The sequence below is a fragment of the Lissotriton helveticus genome, chromosome 4_1 (genome assembly GCF_964261635.1).
Source record: "Lissotriton helveticus chromosome 4_1, aLisHel1.1, whole genome shotgun sequence".
NCBI classification, from domain to species: Eukaryota; Metazoa; Chordata; class Amphibia; order Caudata; family Salamandridae; genus Lissotriton; species Lissotriton helveticus.
Window position 1 is genome coordinate 1,467,020,595 of NC_136063.1, and position 25,230 is coordinate 1,467,045,824.

A 25,230-nucleotide genomic window follows, 5' to 3' on the forward strand; every position below is an offset into this window, starting at 1 on the left:
ATTGCGGTGTCTAATTAATAGATCCAGAACGTTTTTTACCTTTATGTTATCGTTGGCAGTAAAGTACAAATCCTAGCTTTTGATGTTTAACCATTGTACAGAGGCTTTAATGTCTTCTTCAGAGCTATGCCAAACAAAGAAAATATAATCAATGTAACGTTTCCAGTGCCTGATGTTAGTGAGAAAGGGATTGGTAGTGTGATGTGCTACCTTCTTTTTCAAACACCCCCACCTACAGATTAGCCACATTGGGCACAAAACAAGCTCCCATTGCTTTCCTGCTGCCACAACTCTTCATTAACCATACATATCGGCTTAGTCCATATGTTCTGCACACTCACCACCATATTAATCTAATCATCATTGTTTTTCAACGTCACTACAGGGGAAAGGAAACGTGACAAGGAAACAGCTATGTGGTTGTTCTTGCCGGAACATATGCAACCTCAAAACAATTCTCTTGCACGTTTTGAACATAACCTTGCTGTGAAGTTTAAACCCTCAACAGGGTTTAAACTATGACCCAATGGTTTATGATCGGTTGACAAGTTCGAATTTGTCACCCTGTGCCAAGTGCCTAAAACGGTTGGTGGCCCAAACACAAACTGGCAGTTCTCTTTCGAAGATGGCACAGTATTTCCATGTTTTTTAGAGTACTTGTAACAGAACCGTCACCAACCCAGAAGCACTTGCATCAACATGGATTATGCATATTATTTTTCCTCAGGGAAATTAATTCAAAGTGAGGTTTGTGAATATGTAGTTCTTTATTGTCCCAACGGATTCTTATTACTCTGGACCCCAAACAAAGAAAGGGTCCTATTCAAAAACTGCACTTTGTAATATGTTTAGTAGTACAATAAAACTACTAATCATATACTACAAAATGCTAATCAATAATCTAAGTGCAGTATGGGACACCTACTCAACTGAGAGTCGCTGGTACAACCGAAGACCACCCGAGGGAGGGAAAAGGTGAAAATATATTGTATACTGTATGTATTGATTTGATGCCAAATTACTGTCTTCTGCAATATTTATTTATTTATTTATATTCTTATAGCGCGCCTGAATCAGCCCCGAAGGGGTATCTCCGCGCGTGGCTACTGTATGAGATGGACAAATTATATTAAGAAAGTGACAGAGAGAAAGGTCCGGTTAACCTGATGTGAACAGGAACATTTTTAGTTTCTTCCTAAAGGAAAAAAGATTGGAGATTTGTCTCAGCTGCGGTGGAAGGGAATTCCACAACAAAGGGCCTTTAAGGGAGGGTGCTCGGCCTCCCTGTCTAGCTCTGGTAACTTTAGGTATGTGTAGCAACATAGTGTTGCTGGATCGCAGAGCACGTCCGGGAGAGTAGAGGAAAAAAATATCTTTTAGATATTTGGGACCAGACCCATAAATGCACTTATGCATAATGCAGCAGAGTTTAAAATGTACCCTCTGTTGCACTGGAAGCCAGTGGAGGTGGGAAAGGAGAGGGCGGGAGGGGGTACGGGGAGGGGCATTCAGGATGAGTCTTGCCGCGGTGTTCTGCACCACCTGCAGTCTACGTAGTTGTTCATGGTTGGCGGAACTGAGTAGACTATTGCAATAGTCTACCCGTCCAAGGATTAGTGCCTGTACCAGCGTTTTCCTATGGATGTTTGGTAGGAAAGGGAAGATACGCCGTAGAAGACCAATTGTGCGGAAACACGTTCCCGTGACCTGGCTGACGTGATCTTTCATAATCAAAGTTTGGTCTAGGCGTACCCCCAGATTTTTGACGGTCTGTTTGGGCGCTGGGACAGGACCTAGCTCAAGTGGCCACCAATCCGGTGACCAGAGCAGGGTGGCCCCTCCAAACAACATGACCTCCGTTTTGGTCACATTGCATTGGAGGAAGTTCTGGGCCATCCAACCAGCCACCGCTCTCATGCCGTTTTGGAAAGATTGCATGACTGCAGGTGTGATAGTTTGAAAGGGAAACAACAGCTGAGTATCGTCAGCGTAGGAAATTGGTGAGAACCCGTAAGATCTAATAATCTCTGCCAAAGGGGCCACATATACGTTAAATAACGTAGGGCTCAGACATGAGCCCTGTGGCACACCTTTGGTAAGCTTCCTGCAGACAGATTTATGGGAGCCTAATTTGACACCTTGTTGTCTGCCTTCAAGAAAGCTTTCAAGCCACGCAAGAGCGGTCCCCCTTACTCCCACTCCCTTCAGGCGGTCGAGAAGAATGTTGTGCGACACCGTGTCGAAGGCAGCGGACAAATCCAATAGCACCAGAATCACTGAGCTCCCCCTGTCAAGTGACATTCTGATGTTATCTGTTACTGACAGGAGGGCTGATTCGGTGCTATGGTTGGGCCTAAAACCAGATTGCGAGTGGTCTAGGCCGCCCGCTGCCTCGATGTAATTGGACAGGTGTGCATTAACATGTTTTTCGACCATGCAATGGATATATATTATCATGACTGTACTGTAACTGAACCAATGTCCTTGTTTATAAATAAAAGCAGTTTAAAAATAATAATAATAATAATCTAAGTGCAGTGGTCTCTGCTGCACCTATCATTTCTATGCAGAAATCTCCACCCTGATTAAAGAGATCTCCGCACATGCACACACATATTTTAGTAGTAAATGTGAGCCGGACAGGGTGCGTGGCTGAAAAATGAGGACAATTTACTACAAAGTGGTAGGGGCTATCAGTAGGTAAGGAGGAGTTTAGAGAGGGCCAAACACCCACTTGCAAAAGAGTAAACCCATTGTTCTTCACAAAACCCCACTTGTAAGGTTACTACAGCCAACAATGACCCAAAACAGAAGTAAATGTACTCCAGTTCAGCCTTGGAAAAGGTCCAGTATCACTGACGGCCAATCACTGATATTGAAACACACTTCAATTGAAACTGATGGATTCAACTACAGAAATATATTAGAAAATAAAGGGATCTTTATTCTATTTTTTTTAAGACCCAAACATTTCATACACTTATAAGAAACTCTTGTGTATTATTATTACAAGGTTTTGTTTAAAATATACATTACATACTTTTATAACAAAGCCTACAACACACCTGGTAGTGTAAGGCACATCTAGGGAAATACATTTCAGTGCCAACTACATTCAGATTAACCACATTAGAAATTAACTCTCACACCAAACAACTTTTTTCTGCCTTCACTATGTCAGTGACAATTGTTGTTGCTTTACCCCTCATTTTGAGGAATTATTATTTGAGGATGAGAGAAAGGGTTTACAGGCAAATGATCAACACCTTAGGAATGTCCAGGAAAGCAATCCTTGCCAGATACCACTTTCCACCTGAAGTGATCCTTGACATGGTTGCAGACTTGAAGCAGGAGCTTGATTCACCTACAGTCTGTTTCCAGGCTATCCCTGCTCACGTCAAAATACTGACAGCAATCCAATTAATGGCCACTGAATATGTCCAGAGGGTCAGCTCTGACAATGTAGACATCTCTCATGCAGGCCAGTCTTGATGCTTGAATCAGGAACGGAGATGCCTCAACAGAAGAGTGAACCAGTTTATCGCCATGCCAGCAAACGGAATTGTATGTTTTTGCCCACTTTCCTCATGTAGTACGTGCCATCGAATGCACTCATGTGGCCCCTCAGCCACCGCACCACACAGCACACCTTTCCCGTAACAGACACCGCTGCCACTCCCTCAGTGTGACAACTCTCTAAGATGCCTGGGGCTCCTTGACTGATATGCACGCTACCTTTCCTGGGAGCACATACGACAGCTAAATCTTTAGTTAGTCACCTCTTGCATGTCACTTGGATTTCAGTGCTATGTGGCTCATTAGTAAAAACATCTCACTCTGGGGCTACATGCGACTCTAGAGTGCCATTTCAAACATACCCATTAATTACTACAACACCATACACAACCATTAACCTGACACACAGAGCCTATATGCAGGCATGATGTATTTATTTAGAACAGGACCCCCTTTTAAGAACTGTAATTTCTTTTTTACAGGTGAGCTGGGTATGCTCTCTCTCACCATCGCCTGACAGACTACAGACGTCCAATCACTGTACCCCAACAGAGCAACAACAGGGCACACATACATACACAAGCCATTATTGTACATGGTTTAGGGATTTAAATATCTTAACAGTATGTGGGTGTTAGTGTAATCCCCAGAAGTTCTGTACACAACTAGTATAGCCTATTGCACATCATTGCACTGTAATATGGCTTAGATATAGATCTTGGTCCACATCCAAGTACCTGGGTGGGGTACAGAATAAAAGTCAGGATATACTAGTGTGGGATCGACTAGTTAACTAATTTTTCCTAACTACTAGTTTGGTTGCTGTATTGATGTGGATGGACAGTCTTTTGGCAATGATGCCATCTGGAGACAACTCTCACAAATGTCATTTAATAACAATCTCAAAAAATGTTTTGGCATCCTCTAAATTTATTTGGATTTCTTTACATGCAGGATTCTCCCTCCTGCATGCAAATGTATCTTCTCCACATGGAGAGGATTCCCTCCCACTTGTGGAGTCTCAGCCCCACATGCTGACATCTCCGCCTACTGCAACAAACAGGAAATTACATACAGGAAACGAACATCAGCCATTCTGTTGTCATTTTGAGCCATGCTTTTACCACAAAAGCATACTACTACTAACTACTGCTTCCTATTAAAATTTCCAACATTGCTGAGTGACAAGATGAAGAACTGGAGATTATTTGGGAGAGATTCCTTCAAAGGTACCCTCAGCTTTATGGTGGTTCTGAGACCCAGTTGAGCAATACAGTGCAGGGCCAAATCTGGAGAGACATTACCACATGCTGCAATGAAATGAGTGTCCTCAACCTGGTGGAGGAAGCAATGCCACAAGGGCTGGGAGGACCTGTGTTGCTGGGCCCTCATTAAGGCCCAGAACATTCTGGGTTTGTTGTTTGTCCCACATTCTCAGCACCCTTGCATGACACCATTGTACAGGAGGGTCTTAAGAGCAGCCTGGCCAACCCTTAATGCTCAGCTGGAAAGGCGTGAGCAGCAGACAGGAGGTAAGCATATTATTTGTGTATTCACATGTTTTGAGGGTGAGAAATAACGTCCTTGGGATCATTCAAAAAGACAGTAGGAGTACTCCGGGTTGCAGATACCTTCAGTTTTTGTGATGTATCTAATTAAAAACACATATGTTACTAAAAGCTCATTGAATTTTTATAGATATGCTAAGGGTGTACGGTAGAAATATGTCCTTACCTAGTACCTCCCACTTTTCCACTAGTAAGTATCAGCTAGTACCTTGCATTTACAATGTAATTCTAAGGGAAACAAGAATACGAAAAATGTAGGTAAAGGAATGGACCAGTCAAGCACTTTCTAAATAAACAATATTCCAGTAATTTACCTCCTAAAATAATGCAGAAGATTTCTAACCAGATCCAGAAAAAATGCAGAGAAATTACATCCTTCTCTACTGCATGCTCAAAACAAATCATACATATATATATTCATCAGAGGAGTAAAGGTGTCAAGGTTCATCATCAGAGGAGTAAAGGTGTCAAGGTTCACCAAGATAAAATAGTACCCAAAATAAACAAAAACATAAGTCTTTCTTTCTCTCTGGTCTCTTGCAGCGTTTTATGATCAGCAGTCACCAGGAACAACAAATTGCCTCACAGGACAGTAAGTTTAAAGTATCCAATTAATAAATGTAAACATGCACCTTACCAACAAAGAAGAATGGTCTGCGGTAGGTAAATCTTTACTCTTTTGTTGTTGCAAGTCTTCGGAGAAGAATGATCCAATAGGCTGCAGAAGTTTTAGGAAGCCAAACAACCAGTGGTCCTGGAATAAAAAAATAAGGCATTAGGGACATTGCAACATTCACCGTAGAATTCACACATGAAACTGCCACGAAATTAGGTAGGACCTAGTTTCCATAGGTAAAGCATTTTTTGTTTTGCCAGTAACTTTGGTGCCGCCTGACGAATCTTCACAAAATTTTCAAGACAGGGTGATCCGTCACACCAGGGCCAAGAACCAGGGGGTGCTTAAAAGAGTGATTTCCCCATGTTAATGCCAATAGGACTTTCAGACATGGCTACAGCCAGAACTGCTGAATGGAATTACACCAAATTTGGCAGGAAAGTAAATGTTGGTTTAAGGAAGTACCTTTTTATGATTTGGTGTCAATCCATTCATTAGTTGCTGAGAAATTAACAGAAATTCCCGGTTGTACATATAGGGACGCAGTGGATCTGTGACCCCTCCCGATCTCGTGCTGAGATCTGATTGGCTGCAAACACTTCAAACCAGGAAGTGTTGGCAGCCATCTTGTGACTAGGTAGAACCGACCCTCAAAAAAAGCCAGTTTAAAAAAAAAGAAAAAGGGGCAGGGTAGAAACACCCTGACCCCCTAGACCCCTCAGCAGGGCCAAAAAAGCATTCTTTTTTTTAATTTTTAGCGGGAGTCAATTTGGATCTGCGACGTTCGCCAAATGTTTTTCAAAAACAAAGCTTGGACTCCCACACTTTGTTTAATACATCCCTCCTGGTGGGCCAGGTCCCAGGGGCATGTGGAAATAATGATGTGGGGGCCCATGTGGGCCCCATGCAGCCCCAGCACCGCCGAATTCCTTGGGCTAAGTTACAGAATAATGCATTTGGAGGCCAGGCCTCTCCCGCTGCCCCAAGGACTGCCATCTCCTCTGATTTCATTCACAAAGTAGGAAGCTTCGCGGCCTCCTCTCCAGGAGCCCTACATGACCCTGGGGACAGCCACCCACCATGGCCGGCTCTAGCGATGTCCCGGGGTGCCCACCCTCAGGACACTGCAGTTTGCTATGGCACTGCCAAGCCATAGCAAACAAATACTCTGCTTTCAGCAAGCGAGAGCACAAAATGTTCTCGCTTGTTGAAAGCAGAGTAAGTGTCTGTTTCCCTGCTGCTGTTAAACGAGCAGTGAAACAGACACTTTGCTTGGGGACCTAGGGAGCAGCTCCCTGGGTCCCAAAGCAATACTGATCCCTTCAGGAGGTGGGGATCCGGCAGGGACCACGAGGCCTTGAGGCTCCCCCTGCAGGCCCCCAACGGTGAAAAATATGGGTGCCCCGAGTGGGACTAGGGCACATACACTACAGGCGAGGCCAAGTGGATGGGGTCCCCAGGCCTGAAATCGGCTGTGGAGGGTGGCCACAAGGCCCTCTCACATGTTTTAAAAAAAAGAAATGGGGCAGGCCTTGGGGGATGTGGTCCCTGGGGCCGAATATTGCCTGGGAGGCGGGCCACTTGGCTCCCCTCCCTTTAAATAAATATTTTTTAGAAAAGAAAGGCCAGGCCCCGGGGGATGGGGTTCCCCGGAGCTGAAAATCTATTGTGACCCCACTTCCTTCTTTTTTAAATTTAAAATAGCAAAAAAAATAGGAGAAAGGCCAGGCCCCGGGGGATGGTGTCTCTGGGGCCCAAAACAGCCCAGGGAAGTTGGGCCCACAATGCCCTTCTTCTTAAAAAATAGGAAAATATTATTTTAAAAAGCCTGCAACTTGCTTGAGGTCCTGCCCCCCTTTCTCCACCAATCTGCAAACGCCTTCTGGAGCGTTGCTGGTTAGGGGATGAAGTCCCCTTCACTGCGAGGGTCCTTAGAGGCCAACAATGGCTCCTGTTACCTCCAGTAAGCACCGCACTGTGGGATTGCTTAGAGGTGGTCGGATACCACATCCTCTTTCTCCACCACTCTGCAAACGCACCTCTCACACTCCTGGAAAGGGGATGATGTCCCTTCGCCTCCTGAGGGCTTCAGGACTAAAGTGGACGTCTTCCCCCAATCAGGAGTGCACCTGGAGGTGTGTTTGCAGAGTGGTGGAGAAAGGGGGCGTGGCCTCTGACAACATCTCAGACATCCATCTGTGTAGGTCTTACTGGAGGTAACAGGATGGCTACTTGGCCCCCAGGGACCCTCAAGAGTCAAAGGGACTTTAACATCCAACTTGTTGTGTGCCAGGAGGCACATTTGTAGAGTGGTGAAAAAAGGGGGCATGGTCACTGAAAGCCTCCCAGCAAATCAACTGTGTGGGACTTGCTGGAGGTAACAGGAGGGGTAGTTGGCCCCCAAGGACCCTCAATAGCTAAGGGGACTTTATCACTCTACTAGGAGTGTGCCAGAAGGCGCATTTGAAAAGTGGTGGAGAAAGGGGGCGTGGCCTCCTGATAGGTCTCAGCAGTCCCGCTATGTGGGACTTACTGGAGGTAACAGGAGGGGTAGTTGGCCCCTAAGGTCATCCTTGGGGGCCAGCTACCCCTTCTGTTATCTCTAGTAAGTCCCACACAGCAGGATTGCTAAGAGGTCTTCGAAGGCTATGCCCCCTTTCTCCACCAGTCCGCACACGCGGCTGGTGGTGCACTACTGGTTGGGGCATGAAGTCCACTTTATTCCTGAGGGACTTTTGAGGCCAAGAAGCCCTCCTGGTACCTCCTAAAAGTCCTACACAGCGGGATTCCTGACTGCTGGTCGGAGGCCTAGCCCCCTTTCTCCACCACTCTGCAAATGTGACTGCTAGTTAAAGAAACATAGAAATTCACTGAGAGTAACTAAGATTACAGGGAGGTTATAGTTAGGAATTCGCATTTAAAAAACCTTAGATGTTCACTGAAAAAAACAAAGGTTACAGGGACGTTATGGTTAGCATGAGATTTCACACATACAAAACCAGAGAAATTCGGCAGTTATAGTTACCTGAGCTAACTATAACTTACATCCCCACAATGCACTGCTTATGACCTCACATATTACATCACTAATATCATGGTCGGTGACGTCACTGATGACATCATCCACAGAACCACTCACACCACCATACAACCTCTTGTATGCCCATGAACACACCTGTACAACGACTGATATACCCGTTTACAGACCTATACCAGTACTCACACACCCACTCACTCCTCCTTAGAGCCACTAACACACCCACTCACTCACATATCCACTCATTCACCCATACATCCACTCATACAGCTGGTTACTCCCCTATATAGTTAGTCACATAACCACACACTCATCCATTCAGCTACTCACACACCCACTTATTTACCTACAAAGTCACACACCCACTCGGTCACCCAATCAGCCTCTCAACACAGCCACTTACTCACCCATACAAGCCCTCATACACTCACTCACTCTCATAACCACTTACATACCCATTCATACATCCATACAAGCACTGACACATCCCTTTACTCACCCATACCGCCATTCACAGGGGCACTCAATGTTCAATACAGTCACTCACACACAAAGTCATTTAACGAAACACCTACTCAAATAGCCACTCAGTCACCCATGCAGCCACTTACACACCCAGTTTATCACTCATACAGCCATTGAGACACCCACTCACTCACATATAGTCATTCCCCACCCACTGATAGAGCCCCTTACTCCATCACTCACCCATCCACACAGCCACTGACACACCCACTCACTCACCAATACAGCCACTCACACAGCATTACACTCACCCACACACCCATATGCAAAAGGATACATACAGTCACACAACCACTCACACAATATATATTAAAAGTGGTATCACTCATTTGTAGCACACCTAGTATATTACTTTAACTTATGTAGTACCTTAGTATATATGCTTAACAATCATAAACTCGTACAAAATACTTACACTCACTGGCTGTGTCACCAGTGATGTCATTTGAGATGTCATCAGTGATGTTATCAGTGATGTCACTGACCCTGTCATGAATGATGTAATATTTGAGGTCCCAAGCTGTGCATTGCAGGGGTGTAAGTTAAAATTAGCTCAGGTAACTAGAACTGCTGAATTTCTCTGGTTTTGTACGAGTGAAATCTGACCCTAACTATAACGTCCCTGTAACTTTTGTTTTTTTCAGTGAATTGCTAAGGTTTTTTTATTCTATTGCCCCACTAGAATGTCCCTGTAACCTTTGGTTTATTCAGTGAAAAAAATAAAAATAAAATATATATATATATATATATATGTGTATTCCCTTATTCGGATCCAATTAGGCGCACACCAGGGGTATTCTTAACTTCAATTTATTTCCGCAAAAAAAAATAATAATAATATATATATATATATATATATATATATATATATATATATATATATATACACCCCCCTCCCCCCCCAGACAATGTAGGAACTTAGAATGGAATGTTTCTTGAATGGCAGTTGTGCAAAACAAGAATGGCTGGGGATGTTGGGATGATGTAGGGCACATAAAATCTACTTATTTTTCGTGAGGGTAATAAATTGTGTGTATTAATCAGAAGAGACCTCTAGTAAAGAGAAAGATTATCTTGAATGCAGTACTTCTAAAAAGGTTAGATAAAAGACAATGTGAATTGAGAAGAAGAAAAGATTGTAGTATCCAGTCAGGCAGAGGTGCCACACAGGTTGTAAGGCACGAAACGCATGTGTCCATAGAAATAACCTTGATGCTCCACGTGGCCACTGCATTTAAGCAAGGCTTGGAGAGCTGAGAGAGACAGTTTCACGACACGTCAGCGATCGCACCCAGAATAGGCCTGCCCAGGGGTGTATGCTACATGCCCTATAAAGAGAATCCTGCCTATGGAGGAGACACCACCTGAGAGAAGGCTGCTCTTCAGGCAGAACCAATCAGCATTCCTGGAGACCAAGAAAGAGTGGGGAGGGAAGCAGCATAGATGCGGCTGGCTTTAGGTCTCACTCGCTGGTGGCTTTGTCATGGAGCCTCAACCCATTTTCAAGGAGGTGCTAACTGGATGGAACGAAATCAGGATGACTGTTCATGTGCGTTCTCATCTCTTTCTCCCAACGGGATGGCTGCACACAATATCCAGATGGTGTAGAAACTGTGATATTTAGTCTTGAATGTGATCCCATCCTCGTCGCCAACGGAGATTGTAGTAAATTTGGAGATGGTAAATAGTTTAAACACTTATTTAATAAACAAAAGTGGCATAAATCACAGACAGACGCATCCCACAATGAACCTCCCTCACAATGCCTTTTAACTTACAGTTCTGAACCTTCTAAGCACAATTGTCTGAGTAGAATAAACCAAGGTTAGTACACAACGTAGTGGGGGAGTGGTGGAGAGGGGTGGGAAAGGTATAACACTCAGCCATGTGTTCTCTATTTGTTACATAAGTTTTGACCCCCTTAAGAAACAGATATCATTTCATCTGCCCCCTGGCTCTACTGAGATAAAGGCTTCTCTTGTCTACAAGCAGTTAATGTGTGACAAAGTTGTCAAAAGACGCAACATTGGAACTACAGATGCTGTCATTTTTTTTATTGCACTGCTGCAGTTATTGAGGTGTGAACTAGAGACTGCACTGTAGACTGCACACAGTGGTAGAAGTGGGGGGGATCGGAAGGGCACGGCGTGCCCCTACTTAAAAAAAATATTCTAGTCTGTTCCCCTCCTTCTGTCTTTCAAAAAAGCATCCCAGGACGGCAAGAATAGTTCTACTTTAAAACAATAACTTTTTCATTCAGCTTCCAGGGGTGGCTCGCACTTCTCTGTTGAACTCCAGAGGCTGCAGCTGCCCCTCCCTGAGCTCTCACAGCCTGTGGGCAGGCCCATTGTCATTCCGATTGAGGCTGATTACCCCCTTTCGAATGACAATGCACCTGCCGCCTGCCTTTAGCATATCATGTGCCAGTTAGATCGGAGTTAGTGATTTCAGAGAAGCTTTCCCTATATTCGATTTTTTGGGAGGAGGTGAGGATCTTGCAAACTTTTACTACTGGTAGCTGAGGAGCCAGCCTTGCTTGTAACTTTGTATGTAGTATATTGCTACACTCTGCAACAAATCCAGTTTTAGTAAAAAACTAAATTACATTTTTTTCCCCCCAATAAAACATTGGGAAAACAAACGCCTCTGTGTGCCCTCGGTTTAAATAAAGGAGCAGCGGCAGGTGAAAAGGAGTGAGTTTCCAGGATCTGAATTTGGGGACAAGGGCTTCGAGTCCAAGTCTCCTGGCTCGACCGTCTGCAGCGTGGGCAGATGAACAACTTTATAAGCCTTTTCAACAAGTTGAATTGCTGCCTCTTCCTGCATTAACAATACTACTTCACACAGCACAAATAACTCTTGTTCACTATATTACTTAAAAAATATCTCTGTACCTGCCAGCAGCTTGGCTCAAAATGAGGTTTAAGAGGTGATCCGATTAAGTTTCACGGGGAATTCCACACTTTTTTGGAGGGTGGTATGGGTTTGAAAAGCTGGGGATTACATTAATGTTTACAGAGGCCCCTTTGCTTGCCAAGTGGATGAACATAATTTTTTTTTCTTTGTTTTTTTTTACTTTTTATTGTTTTTAAAACAAAAAAACAAAAGAACAATACAAAACAAGGCAGTACAGTAAAACAGGTCATCACGTGGTCTGTGGGGGGGGGTACGTAGAGAAATCAAGCGGCAGTGCAATCAATAATTGGGGGGTGGAGGAGAGGGGGGGGGAAAGGAGACCAAAATATATACAAAACAACTATAGTCCTGCGGAGGAAACGTCAGGTTGGGAGGAAGACAAATCATCATCAAATTCCGACAGTGGGGGAGTACATATATCTCCACGGTATGCGTTCCATTGGGTCCACACTTTCCCCCACTTGCCTGGTCTGCCACGGGAAACATACACAGTTTTTTCTCGAAACATGCACCAATCCATGTTTTGTGTCCACCCCAGAAGTGTCGGAGGCTTCTGAGCGCCCCACAATTGGGCGATATCACGCTTGGCTACCATGTTGCCCAAGGTCGCCCAACGGAGCTGCGCTTGATTGTAGTCATTCGGCTCCCAGACATTCAACAAGCATCTTCGCGCTTCAGGCATTAATCGCACTCCCGTGACCTCACTCATTACTTCATGCACGTGGTTCCAATAACGTATCACAGCAGGGCATTCCCAGATAATATGAAGGAACGTAGCCACCATACCGCATCCGCGCCTGCACAATCCATCCATCGAAAATCCCATTCAAACCAGACGTGGGCCAGTCACATACACCCTATGCAAAATTTTCAGTTGAACGAACCGAAGACGTGCCGGGATAGCCACTTCCTTCGGGGAAGAAATAGCGGACTGCCAGTCCTCATCATCGGTTCTAGACCATCTCTGGTCCACAACCCTCGAAGACTATCTAGTAGATCAGTCCTGGTATTGATCAACTTTTTATAAATTAGCGAGATCGTGCTATCAGGAACGTGACCATCCAGAATCCGATCCTCGAGCGGGGATGCCTCCGGCACGTCCGAGCCTAGTGGAAAAACAGACAAGACCGCATGCCGGACTTGCGCATATCTGAAGAATTCCTTATCATTCAGCCCATACTCAACTTTCAATTCCTCAAACGTCTTGACCCTGCCCTTGATCCATACGTCATCTACCCTACTGATCCCGATCATGTCCCACCGATCAAATCCCTTCGATTGCCAAAGGGAGCCCAGTTTATCCGAAGCATATAGTGGGGTAGCCCGGGTCGGCCTATCGGCCCATCCCGTGGCCGCCGTAGCTCTACGCCACACCTGCACTGCTGTTTTGGTGGGGCCCGTAAGAGGTTCGCCAGCTGATTTCGCATATAGAGCCCTATTGTAGTCCCCGCCAGGTAGCAACCATCTGTCCATCGCAAAAGCCGGGTTTAGTGGGGGAGAGTAGGTGCCATGGTTGATGGCCCCCAGTTGAGAGGCCCAGTAATAGCGACGAATGTCCGGGAGGGCGATGCCGCCATCGTACCAAGGGAGTGTAAGCTTCGAGAGGGCGATGCGAGGACGGCCCCCCCATAACAATTGCCGCTGTAGACTCTCAATCTCACGAAAATAATCAGCCGGCACTACATCAAGCGTGTTTTGAAGCGCATAAAGGAATCGGGGGAGCGACATCATCTTAAACAACGCAGCTCGTCCCAAGGGAGAAAGGGGGAGTCTGCTCCAAGTCCCGACATCCGCCCGAAGGCGTCTGAGAGGGGGCAGCAGATTGCGCTCATATCGAAGTGTGGGGTCCAAGGTGACAAAGATTCCCAAATATTTGAAACCATCCATTATCACCGGAATAGGACAATCACGGGGCAGGAGAGGAGTATCACCGGAGAGAACATAAACGCAAGATTTAGACCAATTTATAACTAAGCCGGAATTTTTACGGAAAGAAGTCAAAATGTCGAAAAGGACGATTAACGACTTCCGGGGCGATGTGAGATACAAAAGGATATCATCTGCATACAGAGATACACGGTCTTCAAATTCCGGAGACCATCGAATGCCCTTGATGGATGGTTCCCATCGCAGCCAAGCCGCCAGTGGCTCCAAAGCAAGGGCAAACAAGAGTGGGGACAGCAGACAGCCCTGGCGCGTACCTCTACCGAGAGCAAAGGAGGCCGAGACACGTCCATTCACCACTACCTGGGCTAAGGGAGCAGCATAAAGCAATCGAACCCAACGAATAAAGGTGGGCCCAAACCCGAATTTGGAAAGGACTGCCCAAAGATAGGGCCATTCAATTGTGTCAAACGCCATGGTGGCGTCCAAAGACGCCAAGATGGCCGACTCTCTCAATGTCCCCGCTCGCGCGAGGACTCCATGCAAGCGCCGAAGATTAAGTGCCGTATTGCGATGTGGTATAAAACCGGACTGGTCCGAATGAACCAGATCGCCTATAACAGCCACCAGACGATTAGCAAGAACTTTGGCCAGGATCTTGGGTTCAGCATTTATTAGGGAAATAGGCCTGTATGATTCGCGTCAACTATAACAGGAACCACTCGACTCGCGCATTCTCTCCTATCCAACCAAGCAAGCAACTTCCCAGCCTTATCTCCCACATCATACAGACGTCCCTGCTGTTCACGACTCATCTCCTTCGCTGCATCAGTCACCAGAGCCCTGTACTCATGTTGTTTTAGGTCCAACAGATGAAGCCTCTCAGGGGAGACCCCAGCAGCAAACTCTCCCTCAAGAACGGTAATTTCAGTCTCAAGACGAACCACCTCCTCTCGTCTACATCTCTTAACATTGCCAATCGACGAGAGGGCCTGCCCCCGAATTACAGTTTTGTACGCCTCCCACAAGGAGACAGAAGAGGATATTGATCCCACATTTTCGGCAAAATATTGATTAATTGTCTTAAGTAGCTCCGCTTTAACCTTAGGATCACGGAGGTACCATGGGTTGATCGGGGCCACTCGACCCTCCGATCCCCCTTGTGCGTTCACAACCAACCACAGTGGGGAATGATCCGAGATACCCCTGGCAAGATGTTTCACCTCCCCAATACGGGAAGTCTGGGAGGAGGGCATCAAAACATAATCCAATCTCGAAAGGCTGCCGTGGGCCCCAGAGTGAAAGGTATACTGTTGTTGCCCAGGATGATGTAAGCGCCAACAATCGGTCAGCCCCAGTGCCTCCATGAAGTCCCCAAGCCAGGATTGGAACTTAGCGAGAACTCGGGGAGGGTAACGATCACACATCCCAGATACTACTGAATTAAAGTCTCCCCCGACCACAAGCAAACCCTTGGGGACTCCCAGAATCACTCTTCCCAGATCTGCATAGGTCGTAGATTGAAGACCTGGGGGTATGTAAACAGAAAATAATGTAACCACCCTACCCTCCCAACGCCCCACAATGGCGGCGTACCGCCCTCTATCGTCAAGTATAATGTCATCAACAGCGAGGGGGAGGGAGGTCCGGATTAGAATGCCCACCCCTCTGGAGCCAGAAGTGAAACCTGAGTGTGCAATGAGACGATAGCCACGCCTATGCATGGCGTGGCACGTATTACCCAGCAAGTGCGTCTCCTGAAGCAAAACCACATCAGGGGACAAGCGTCTCAGTAACTGCAAGACCACTCCCCGTTTAATTCTGTCTCCCAGACCATTTACATTCCAACACAGTATCCGTAGTCCCCTACCCCCCATCCCAGAGTCCACCCCAAGTCCCCCCCCACACCAGCCGCGACACCACAACACAGAAGATCATCAGCATTATGCCTTGAAAAAAACAAAGAAACACATCCCTGAACGTCCCAACCCCCCAGAACAACATCATACCCCCCTCCCCGCACCCCTGCGTTAGACTCAAAAGCCACCCCAACTCGCAGCGTGCCTGTCGCCCTAACATACAACTAATCTACGAAAAGAACCCCAGAGGAGGAAGTCGCACCCGCCCCCCGCCCACACCCCATTGAGACAACGGAGTAGCAATCATTATCAGTGTAGCAGCGAACCTCTGCCGAAAGTCAAAACATTGGTCCGGGGGCCGATGTCGCTCCCTATTCCTGCTCCGTCGGGCCGCCCTCCGCTCCACCGGAAGGTTCCGATTGTTCAAATCGCCCTCGTCCCGTAGGCAGCGAGTCCAACCAGTCATTAGCCGCTGCAGGATGGTCAAAGAAAAATGTCCTATCGTCATGGACGACGCGCAATCGAGCCGGAAAAAGCATGGCATATTTCATGTCCCTGTCTCTCAGTCCCTTCTTCACTCCTTGAAATCCCAGCCGCTGTTTCTGGACTTGTTGGGTGAAGTCCGGGTAAAAGCTGACCGCAGCGTTCTCATATTCCGTGGGGCCTGATGTGCGGGAAGCCTGCAGTATCACATCTCTGTCACGAAAGTTGAAAATCCGCGCAATGATGGGGCGCGGAGAGGCACCCAGCTTGGGCGGGCCACCCGGGACACGGTGGGCCCGTTCTACTGCAAAAAACTTGCTCAGGCCCTTGGGCGCTAAATGATTTAGGACAAGGTCCTCCACCAGTAGGTCCACAGCTGACGATTCCGTCTTCTCCGGGACACCGACCAGTCGGACGTTGTTCCGTCGTGCTCGGCCCTCAAAATCGTCCAAGCGACGGGAGAGATAGTCACGGGCGGATCTCAGATTACCGACCTCAGTCTGGAGGTCAGAGACGTTGGTGATAAGACTAGTAGTCTTCAGGTCGAGAGACTTGACCTTTTCGTTGGTTTTTGCAAGATCCGCCCTGATCAGATTGACATCTATGGCAACAGTGTCCAGCTTGTGGGTTAAGGCCTCATACTGTTGTCCCATCGCGGCCTTCATCCCAGCAATGGCGCACATGACGTCTTTCAACGACGGGTCATCACCTAGCAGGGATTCGTCCACAAGGCCAGCCGGGGGTTTAGCCATTCCGCTCGGAGGGCTCTTAGTGAGGGTATATCGGTCCATGACGTTGGATTGGACAGAACCTCCTCGAGTTGCCGGTCTGGTCTTGCGCCTCTCCGCTTCAGGCTTGGTGGCCATCTTAGGTCGTGGGCCCCGGAGGGTAGTCTGAGACCTAGTGAAAATGGCTACACTCGATGTGCCCGCAGAAACTCAGAGAATAAAGTGAGGACCGGTCACTAGGCAAAGAGCAAGAAAGTCCGGATCTCCGATCGATGTTGCGAATAGTTGAGTGAAGCAAGCAACCAGGGCGACCAAGGCAAGGTCACTGACGTAGGATCGTCAGAATCGAAACCGAAAGTAGAAGACCGGGCAAGGGAGGATAGCGCAGGCCGTTGTTATTCAATTACCACCCGGCTGGCAGAGTAGGCAAGCCCGGGGCAGTGCCATGGAGCAGGCCGCCAATATACAAAAAGCCATAACTTCGGTTCCCGGAGACCAAATCGAAATTCGCCAACGGATAAGTGATCAGCAGGTTCTCGACCACAAAAGCCCGTCGTCCAGATCAGGATTAGTTGCAGGATAGTCGATGGAGGTGGCGAAGGTCCGGGAGCTCTGAGCTCACGCGACCATCTTGGGTGCGCGCTAAGCTCCTCCTCCGAACATAATTAAAAAGCGGGTGAGTTGACAGGTGCATGGTCCCTCTCGTGGCCCTCACATTTCTCGAATGGAAAAGTGTAAATAATAAAAACACGTAATGATAGACGAGTGGGCAGAGGGTGACAGACAGAGGGTGACAGACAGAGGGAGACAGACAGAGGGAGACAGACAGATGGAGACAGAGGGAGACAGACAGATGGAGGGAGGGAGACGGAGGAAGGGAGGGAGACGGACAGAGGGAGGAGGGAGACAGACAGAGGGAGGAGGGAGACAAAGAGAGGGAGAGAGGGAGACAGAGGAAGGGAGACAGAGGGAGTCAGGGGGCGACAAAGGAAGGGAGGGGGAGACAGAGGGAGAGGGAGAGGGACAGTGATAGAGTGAGGGAGACAGAGAGAGGGAGACGGAGAGGGAGTGAGACAGTCAGTGTGAGTGAGACAAAGGGAGAGAGAGGGAGTGAGACAGTCAGAGTGAGTGAGACAGGGTTGGAGGGGAAGAGAGAGAGCTAGAGAGAAGGATGGAGACCGAGAGAGAGATAGAGATAGAGAAAGAGAGAGAGAGAGATGTGCGTCTGGTGGCTCAGTGGACGAAGGCATCCGCTGCAGGGACCTGTGATCAACCTCATGGTCACAGTTTTTTTTGGTGCTCTAGCCCTGCCCCCTCCTCCACTGACACCGCCCCCACCGGTGCGGCCCTCTGACACAAACCACACTGTAAATTTGCCCCCCCAAGAGAAAGTTTGTGAGTACCCATGCCCTAACCAGATTACTGTGGGGCCCTTGCACCCTTGTGTAATTTGTCAATGTTGTACACAGAGTGAAGAGGGCAGGAGCAGTGACGGGACAAAAGAGGCAACAGGAAAGGAGAGGTTATGGGGCAGGAAAGGTGACCAGGCAGGAGAAGTGGCGGGGCAGGAGAAGTGATAGGGCAGGAGAGGTGACAGTCAGGAGCAGTGACGGGACAGAAGAGGCGACAGGAAAGGAGAAGTGAGGAGGCAGGGGAAGTGATGGGGCAGGAGAAGTGACGGGGCAGGAGAAATGATGGGCAGAAGCAATGACGGGACAGGAGCAGTGACGGGGCAGAAGAGTCGACAGGAAAGGAGAGGTGATGGGGCTGGAGGGGTGACCGGGCAAGAGAAGTAACAGGCAGGAGATGTGATGGGGCAGGGAAAGTGAGAGGGTCGGAGAGATGACGGGGCAGGAGAGGTGACAGGGCAGGGGCAGGAGCAGTGACGGAACAGGAGAGGCAACAGGAAAGGAGAGGTGATGGGGCAGGAGAGGTGACGAGGCAGGAGAAGTAACGGGCAGGAGAAGTGACGGGACAGGAGAGGCGACAGGAAAGTTGAGGTGACGGGGCAGGCGAAGTGACTGGGCAGGAGCAGGGATTAGGCATGAGCAGGAGCGGTAACCGGGCAGGTGCAGTGAACGGATAAGGGCAGTGAAGGGATAAGAGCAGTGAACGGGGCAGGAGAACTGATGGGACAGGAGGAGTAATGGGGCAGGAGGGGTGATCGTGCAGGAGCGCTGACCAGACAGGATCAGTGAATGGGCAGGAGCTGTGAATGGGCAGGAGCGGTGATGGGGCAGGAAAAGTGATGGGGCAGGGGCAGGAGCAGTGACGAGGCAGGAGAGGCAACAGGAAAGGAGAGGTGACTGGGCAGGAGAGGTGACGGGGCAGGAGAAGTGACGGGGCAGGAGAAGTGACGGGGCAGGAGAAGTGACGGGCAGGAGAAGTGACAGGGCAGGAGTAGTGACAGGGCAGGAGAGGTGACGGGGCAGAAGCAGTGATTAGGCAGGAGCAGTGACCGGGCAGGAGCGGTGGACCGACAGATGCGGTGAACGGACAGGAGAGGTGAACGGACAGGAGCGGTGAACAAAAAAACGATGGATTTAGGGCCAGATCTCTGTACTGGGGTGAATGTATGACATTGTTTTGCATTCTGTCCGTCAGTTTTTCTTTTTGCTTTTGTCACCCCGAGTGGGACGAGTATGCCCAGACTTGGGTCCTGTGCTCTCCATGCCACTGAAATCAAGCTATCCTGGCTGATGAAGGGTGAAACCCCATAACCGGTCCTAGGATGCTTGTTTCCAGTCCAGGGAAGACCTGGCTTGGCAGTTCGGGCTGGAATGTTCCCATTGGGCGCAGGATCAAGACTGATTTGTATATGGCTGGGTACAAACTGGAATGACATGGTGAGCAAAAAAACGATTTATTTAGGCCCAGATCTCTGTACTGGGGTGAATGTATGACATATTTCTGCATTCTGTCCACCAGTTATTCTTTTTGCTATATTATGATTGATCAGCTAGTTGGCTGACATGAATATGAAGGAGTCTTTGTGGGTTTCCGTGAGTCTAGATTCTCCAGAAGTGTCCCTTTCTCTTCTAAGCCCTGCTTAACACATGTGGACAGGAGGAGCCCTGTATTCATGCCCTCAATGTTTGAGACACAAAATACTCATGGATTTCTGAACAATGAGAGTAAAAGCATTAAGGTTACATGTTGTTCCTGCTTATATTTTGCACGCTTTACATATACCTGTATTCCCTATGAGTGTTTGCTTTTTTCTGAATTAAACCTCAAATAAACATGTTTATCCATTGTTTGAATTAAATAACGTTATAAGCTGTAACTGGTCAGTGAAATGCTACACATACTAAAAACTGGTATGTTTTGCTATTTCTAGCCACGCCCCTGACTCCGCCCACTGATCCAATCTTCAGTTATTTCCGCCCCCGATTCTCCACCCACAGTTCCCCTACTTTTTTTCCCCACTTCGACCACTGAATGCACATCAAAAGTAAGTGGTCGTTAGTTCTTTGTAAATGTCTCCTGTCTGTTTCAAGCAAGACATAGGCGAGGAAACAACAGACGTCTATCTAAACCCTGATCAACAGAGCTGTCTCAAGCCACTCATTATTCAGGTTGTTTTTAACAGTTATCTGCATTGTAATATAATAGACACTTTTCATAAACTTTTGGTTAGGTGTCGTCACTAAAAAATCGTCCCACTGATCTCAAGGGAAAGTGACGTGGTTACAAGAAGGGCAACCATCACATCCTATTCCATCGATAGCCTCAGCATTGCAGCAATTTAAAATACGTTTTTTTTTGTTTTGCAGTCACTAGCTCGACCCTTGTTAGAAAATTACATTGTAATCTAACCAAAATGTTGTCAATTAGTATGCCCAAAGCAGAAAATGTATTTAGATAGGAAATGCTTGTTCCGTCCAGTCCACTTTGCACTTAACATTATTTTGCAGCTTGTATGAGACCCCGCGTAAACGCTGGCTGGTTCCACTACTACGTCAGTTTGGGCTGAGAAGATGTAGACCTGCCCTTTTGGCATTACAGTTTTTAGACACTCCATATGTTGCCAAATCTATAGCCTGCTTCTTAAAGGCTTGTTTGAAAATTCGCTCTCTATCTGCTGTCTCTGCATCGTAAAATATCTTTGTTGACTGTGTGTATAAACTCTCACAGGGATCACATAGGTTCCAAATGTATAGACGATGTTAGGAATTACTAATTTTATACCTTTGTATATAGCAACTAATAAGTGTTTCTTTTTTCTCTTTTCTCTTTTAATTGTTGGAAAATTTTACTACAATGAACTTTTATGATTGTAAATTCAATCGAAATAAAGTTTGATTTTTGTGTTTGTGTAGGAAATGCATGTTGATTTTTAAAGATTTACCTTGTTGAAATAAACGTGGGGGAAACCTGCAGATAGTTTTAGGCTACTCGTGTTTTAAGACAATTCTGTTCAATAATATCACATAATAGACAACGGCCAGCATTCACGATTAAAACGATCCGTCAGATGTGGTTTCTACTGTAGAATTATTAAAAAGGCGCGACATTCTTTTTAATTCAGAATTCAGGAAGAAAGACTTTTTGCACAATTGCAGTTAGCCAAGAGGTCGGGTGGAGCCTGAGGCCTCCTCTCTAACTTTATCCAGCCCCTCGACCTTCGCCAGACGTGCACTACGTTACATCGTCGTCCCAGCCAGGTTTCTGATAAGCTGCCAGAGTGAGCTGCTCCTTTCAGTCACGACTGCGTTTTATGCACTTCTTTGGCCCCGTGCCCGTCGGAGGGCGGGGAAACCGAGGCCTGCGAAGGTCCCCTTGAACAGCCCGGAAATAACTTCCCTTTAACTTGTGTGAAGTTGCTTCGGCGGCGCCTGTCAGTAGCTCCCGCAGCGTTGCTTCGGCGGCGGTGGTGCCTGTCAGTAGCTCCCGCAGCGCAGAGGGTGGCCCGGACTACTCGCCTGCAGCCCCCATGTCTGCCGCGGGGCCCTGACACTCCATGGTCCCATGCGCAGGGTCTTCGGCCGAAGAGGCTAAGAGATTCCCGCGAGAGGAGGATGATGGAGGGGGAGAGAGGGCTCCCTGGGGCAGGGGTTTCACCTTGCAAATGTTCGGACTTGGACACGCCACCCTCCCCCGTGAACCTGGACCGAAGGCGGACGTGGTGCGATGGCGAAGCGTTGCTAGGTCCGCGGGCGGGTGCGCATCAGTGGCCACTGGAGGGGGCGTTGCGGGCCTGGGCAGCTCTGGCCCCGGAATTGCGTGAAGAGGATGAGGAGGATGAACCGCCGACGAGCCCCCCGCGCGCCCGCCGGGCCCTCTCCCTTCCCGACAGTACGTGCTGCCACAAGTGCAAGAAAAGGGTGCAATTCGCCGACACGCTGGGGCTGAGCCTGGCCAGCGTCAAGCACTACAGCTCAGCCGAGGAGCCACAGGTGCCGCCCGGCGTCCTCACCCGCCTGCAGGAGGACGCGGGGGAGCCGCCCCCTCCCTTGGCCAGCGCCGCCTTCCATCTGGTACCCGAATTCCCCCAACCCCCGGGCGGCCGGGCTCTTGCCGAACGGCTGCAGCGGGAGGGGGTGTGCCTGGAGCGGGCGAGCGGCACAGGGCAGTTTGAGGCGCGGGTGTGGGCTCTGGTGCGAGGCCCTGGCGTGGCCGTTGTGCGCTACACCTTCAACGAGTGGCTTTCATTTGTGGACGCGGAGCCCGAGGGTCCCGGTGATCCGCAGGACGGGGGCGGCCTGCGCCTGAGCTTCACCCTCAGCTCACCACCCTGTCTGCAGCCCGGCGCCTGCCTCCATTTCGCCCTCTGCTACCGGGAGGAAGAAGGCGAAGAGTGCTGGGACAACAACCAGGGTCTCAACTACATTCTGCGCTACCTGGCAGTCGGTGGGCCAGCAGGGGATCCAGACTGACCCATCGACAATACACTGGAGTACAATAACCCCCCGTCAGAACGCCCCCGCCTGGAAGAAGCACAACAGTCGTAGATGGCATCCTTCATAGAATGGAGTGGGCAGAGCCAGCCACGCCTACCACAGTACTAAATCTGACAGTGTAACACCCACCCGTTTGTTAATTTACATTCTTTCCTCGTTTAATGCTTTTCTAAAATCGTTTGCTACTGGAGGGAGTTAACACTGAACTGTTGTACCATAGCTTGATGTGTATCACTGGAAAAGCTCAATATATTGCAATTCATAAACCTGTTCCTTTTTCCTGTTTAATATGGCAAACTTGCACGGATAAGCCCTGTAATGGACAAAACATTTATGTAAGTATTCTTACCATGTCATATTGGGGGTACTCTAAATTCTGGAACAGCAGAGCACGAGCAGAGTCCAGTTGCCACCAAGGCCTTTTTGCACTTGGAAATTGTGGGCCCCGCTGAGCTTTAGGATGCAGAATGAAACTGACTGCAGTAGAAAGATTTTGGAAGTTCGTTGAAGGAACATTTTAAAACCGAAATCGTGGTAATATGAGGGTTGCTTCCTTGCGAAAGGTCATCTGGAGGGTATGAACATGTTACAGTTGCTATGAACTTTGGGAATAGGGGCTGCTGGCTTTGAAGAGATGATCTTGCTAACTACAAATGCTACACGGGCCCCCTGCAACAGTCATTGAACCTCACAGCCTCGTTCCATAGGACGCACTAGTCACCATAACACCTATTTAGAGACCTTTTTTCATACCTGCGTATGCCACTGTGCTTTTTCAGGATGCATTCTCTGCAGCACTCGGCTTAACATTAAGGTTTTCATAATTGGAAATTGGGGCCCTGTCCATAGAAGTAAATGAATACAACAGAAGAATATTTCAGAGTATCACAAACTGGTGTTAATCCAAACTAAAACCATGTAAATTGGCTAGGGTTGTTGGATGAGAAGTAGAACATCTACCATTTATAAACATGCTTGCGCTTTTATTTCAGACGTGTTTATAAAGTAGCACGAAGAGTTATATTTGATGATAACAAGTTATATTTGATGCAATTATCATCGTTTCTGTTTGTACATCATCAAAACAAGTTGTCATCTTCTAGACTATAAATGTCACAGAGCACTTTCAAATCTCTTCTGGTAGGGGTTTCCTACTACCAAAACAACCTTTGTGTGGGGATATTTTCCATTTGACATTGGGGAGCACTTCTCGTTGGATGGACACAGCAGGCACCTCTCAACTTAAGTGGACATTGTGATCCACCCTGAGCATGTCAACTTATGCGGAAAGTGCTACAGTTGAAAACTATTTATGTAGCCTTGCAAAACAAACACCTGGTGGTGCATTTTTACATTCATTTATGGCAACACGAGGGCTGCACCTCGCAAATAATGGTTTGTTGAGGATTATGTGCAATGTTTGCTTTGAAAGAGTAGGAGGTACGAGGGTCTCCGGCTGCTTAGAATACCCAGCAATTCTATATCCAGCTCAAGGACAAATTACTCTATGGCTTCCTTCGTAGCAGTGTCACTTTTTCATTTTGACTGCTGATGAGAAGCCAAACCAATGCTATGCAAAAATTGTGTGGCCCTGTTGAAATGCTTAGACCTTTTCAAGGGATATCTTAAGCCTTATCAACTTAAATGTGCAAGTATTCTTTAGTACTGTCCCCATCATTTCAGTTGAAGATATTCAAGGTAATGTGGAATCATGTATACAGAAAGGGAAATCTGGTTTTTTAATTGCATGTATGGGCTATAAAAAAAAGCACTTTTTGTACAGTAAAATTAAATATTTTGAATTGCAGAAGTTTGTTTCAGACTGGAGTGTTACTATTCCCCCTCAATTGTTTCACTTCGAGGTACAACTACTTAAGTGCGTCACTTAAGTAATGAAAACAGCAATTCAGACATTGCAAGAACTACTGTCCGTTAAGTTGCATTAAGCCTCCTAATATAATTGCCTGCAGGCATTGAGTGGGTTTCGGTTGGATTCTGGTTCCAGCAGCTGTTATGTCTAAGCTGGGTTCTCTTCGACCCTGATTAATTATCCTGTGTCCCAATGCGGTGTGCTGACCCTGGGGCTCTTGGAAAGGCCTCCACACGTTCTGAGTGTGTGTGCCAAGCAGCAGCCTGAATGATGAGATTTGGAAAGCATTTTTATCCACTTTGCATAGCTCCAAATACTTTTAAGA

General features: G+C 47.6%; 1 protein-coding gene across 1 annotated transcript; it reads left to right on the forward strand.

Annotated features, from left to right (window-relative positions):
* The first annotated feature begins 21,756 nt into the window (after window positions 1–21,756).
* On the forward strand, window positions 21,757–24,842 carry PPP1R3G (protein phosphatase 1 regulatory subunit 3G). The gene has a single exon (XM_078688049.1). It carries the CDS (start codon window positions 22,154–22,156, stop codon window positions 23,009–23,011), a length of 858 nt encoding a protein of 285 aa, XP_078544175.1. The 5' UTR covers window positions 21,757–22,153; the 3' UTR covers window positions 23,012–24,842.
* Window positions 24,843–25,230: the final 388 nt, after the last annotated feature.

Coding starts and splice junctions, on each gene's coding strand:
- PPP1R3G (XM_078688049.1), top strand. CDS start 22,154: ATGATGGAGGGGGAGAGAGGGCTCCCTGGGGCAGGGGTTTCACCTTGC.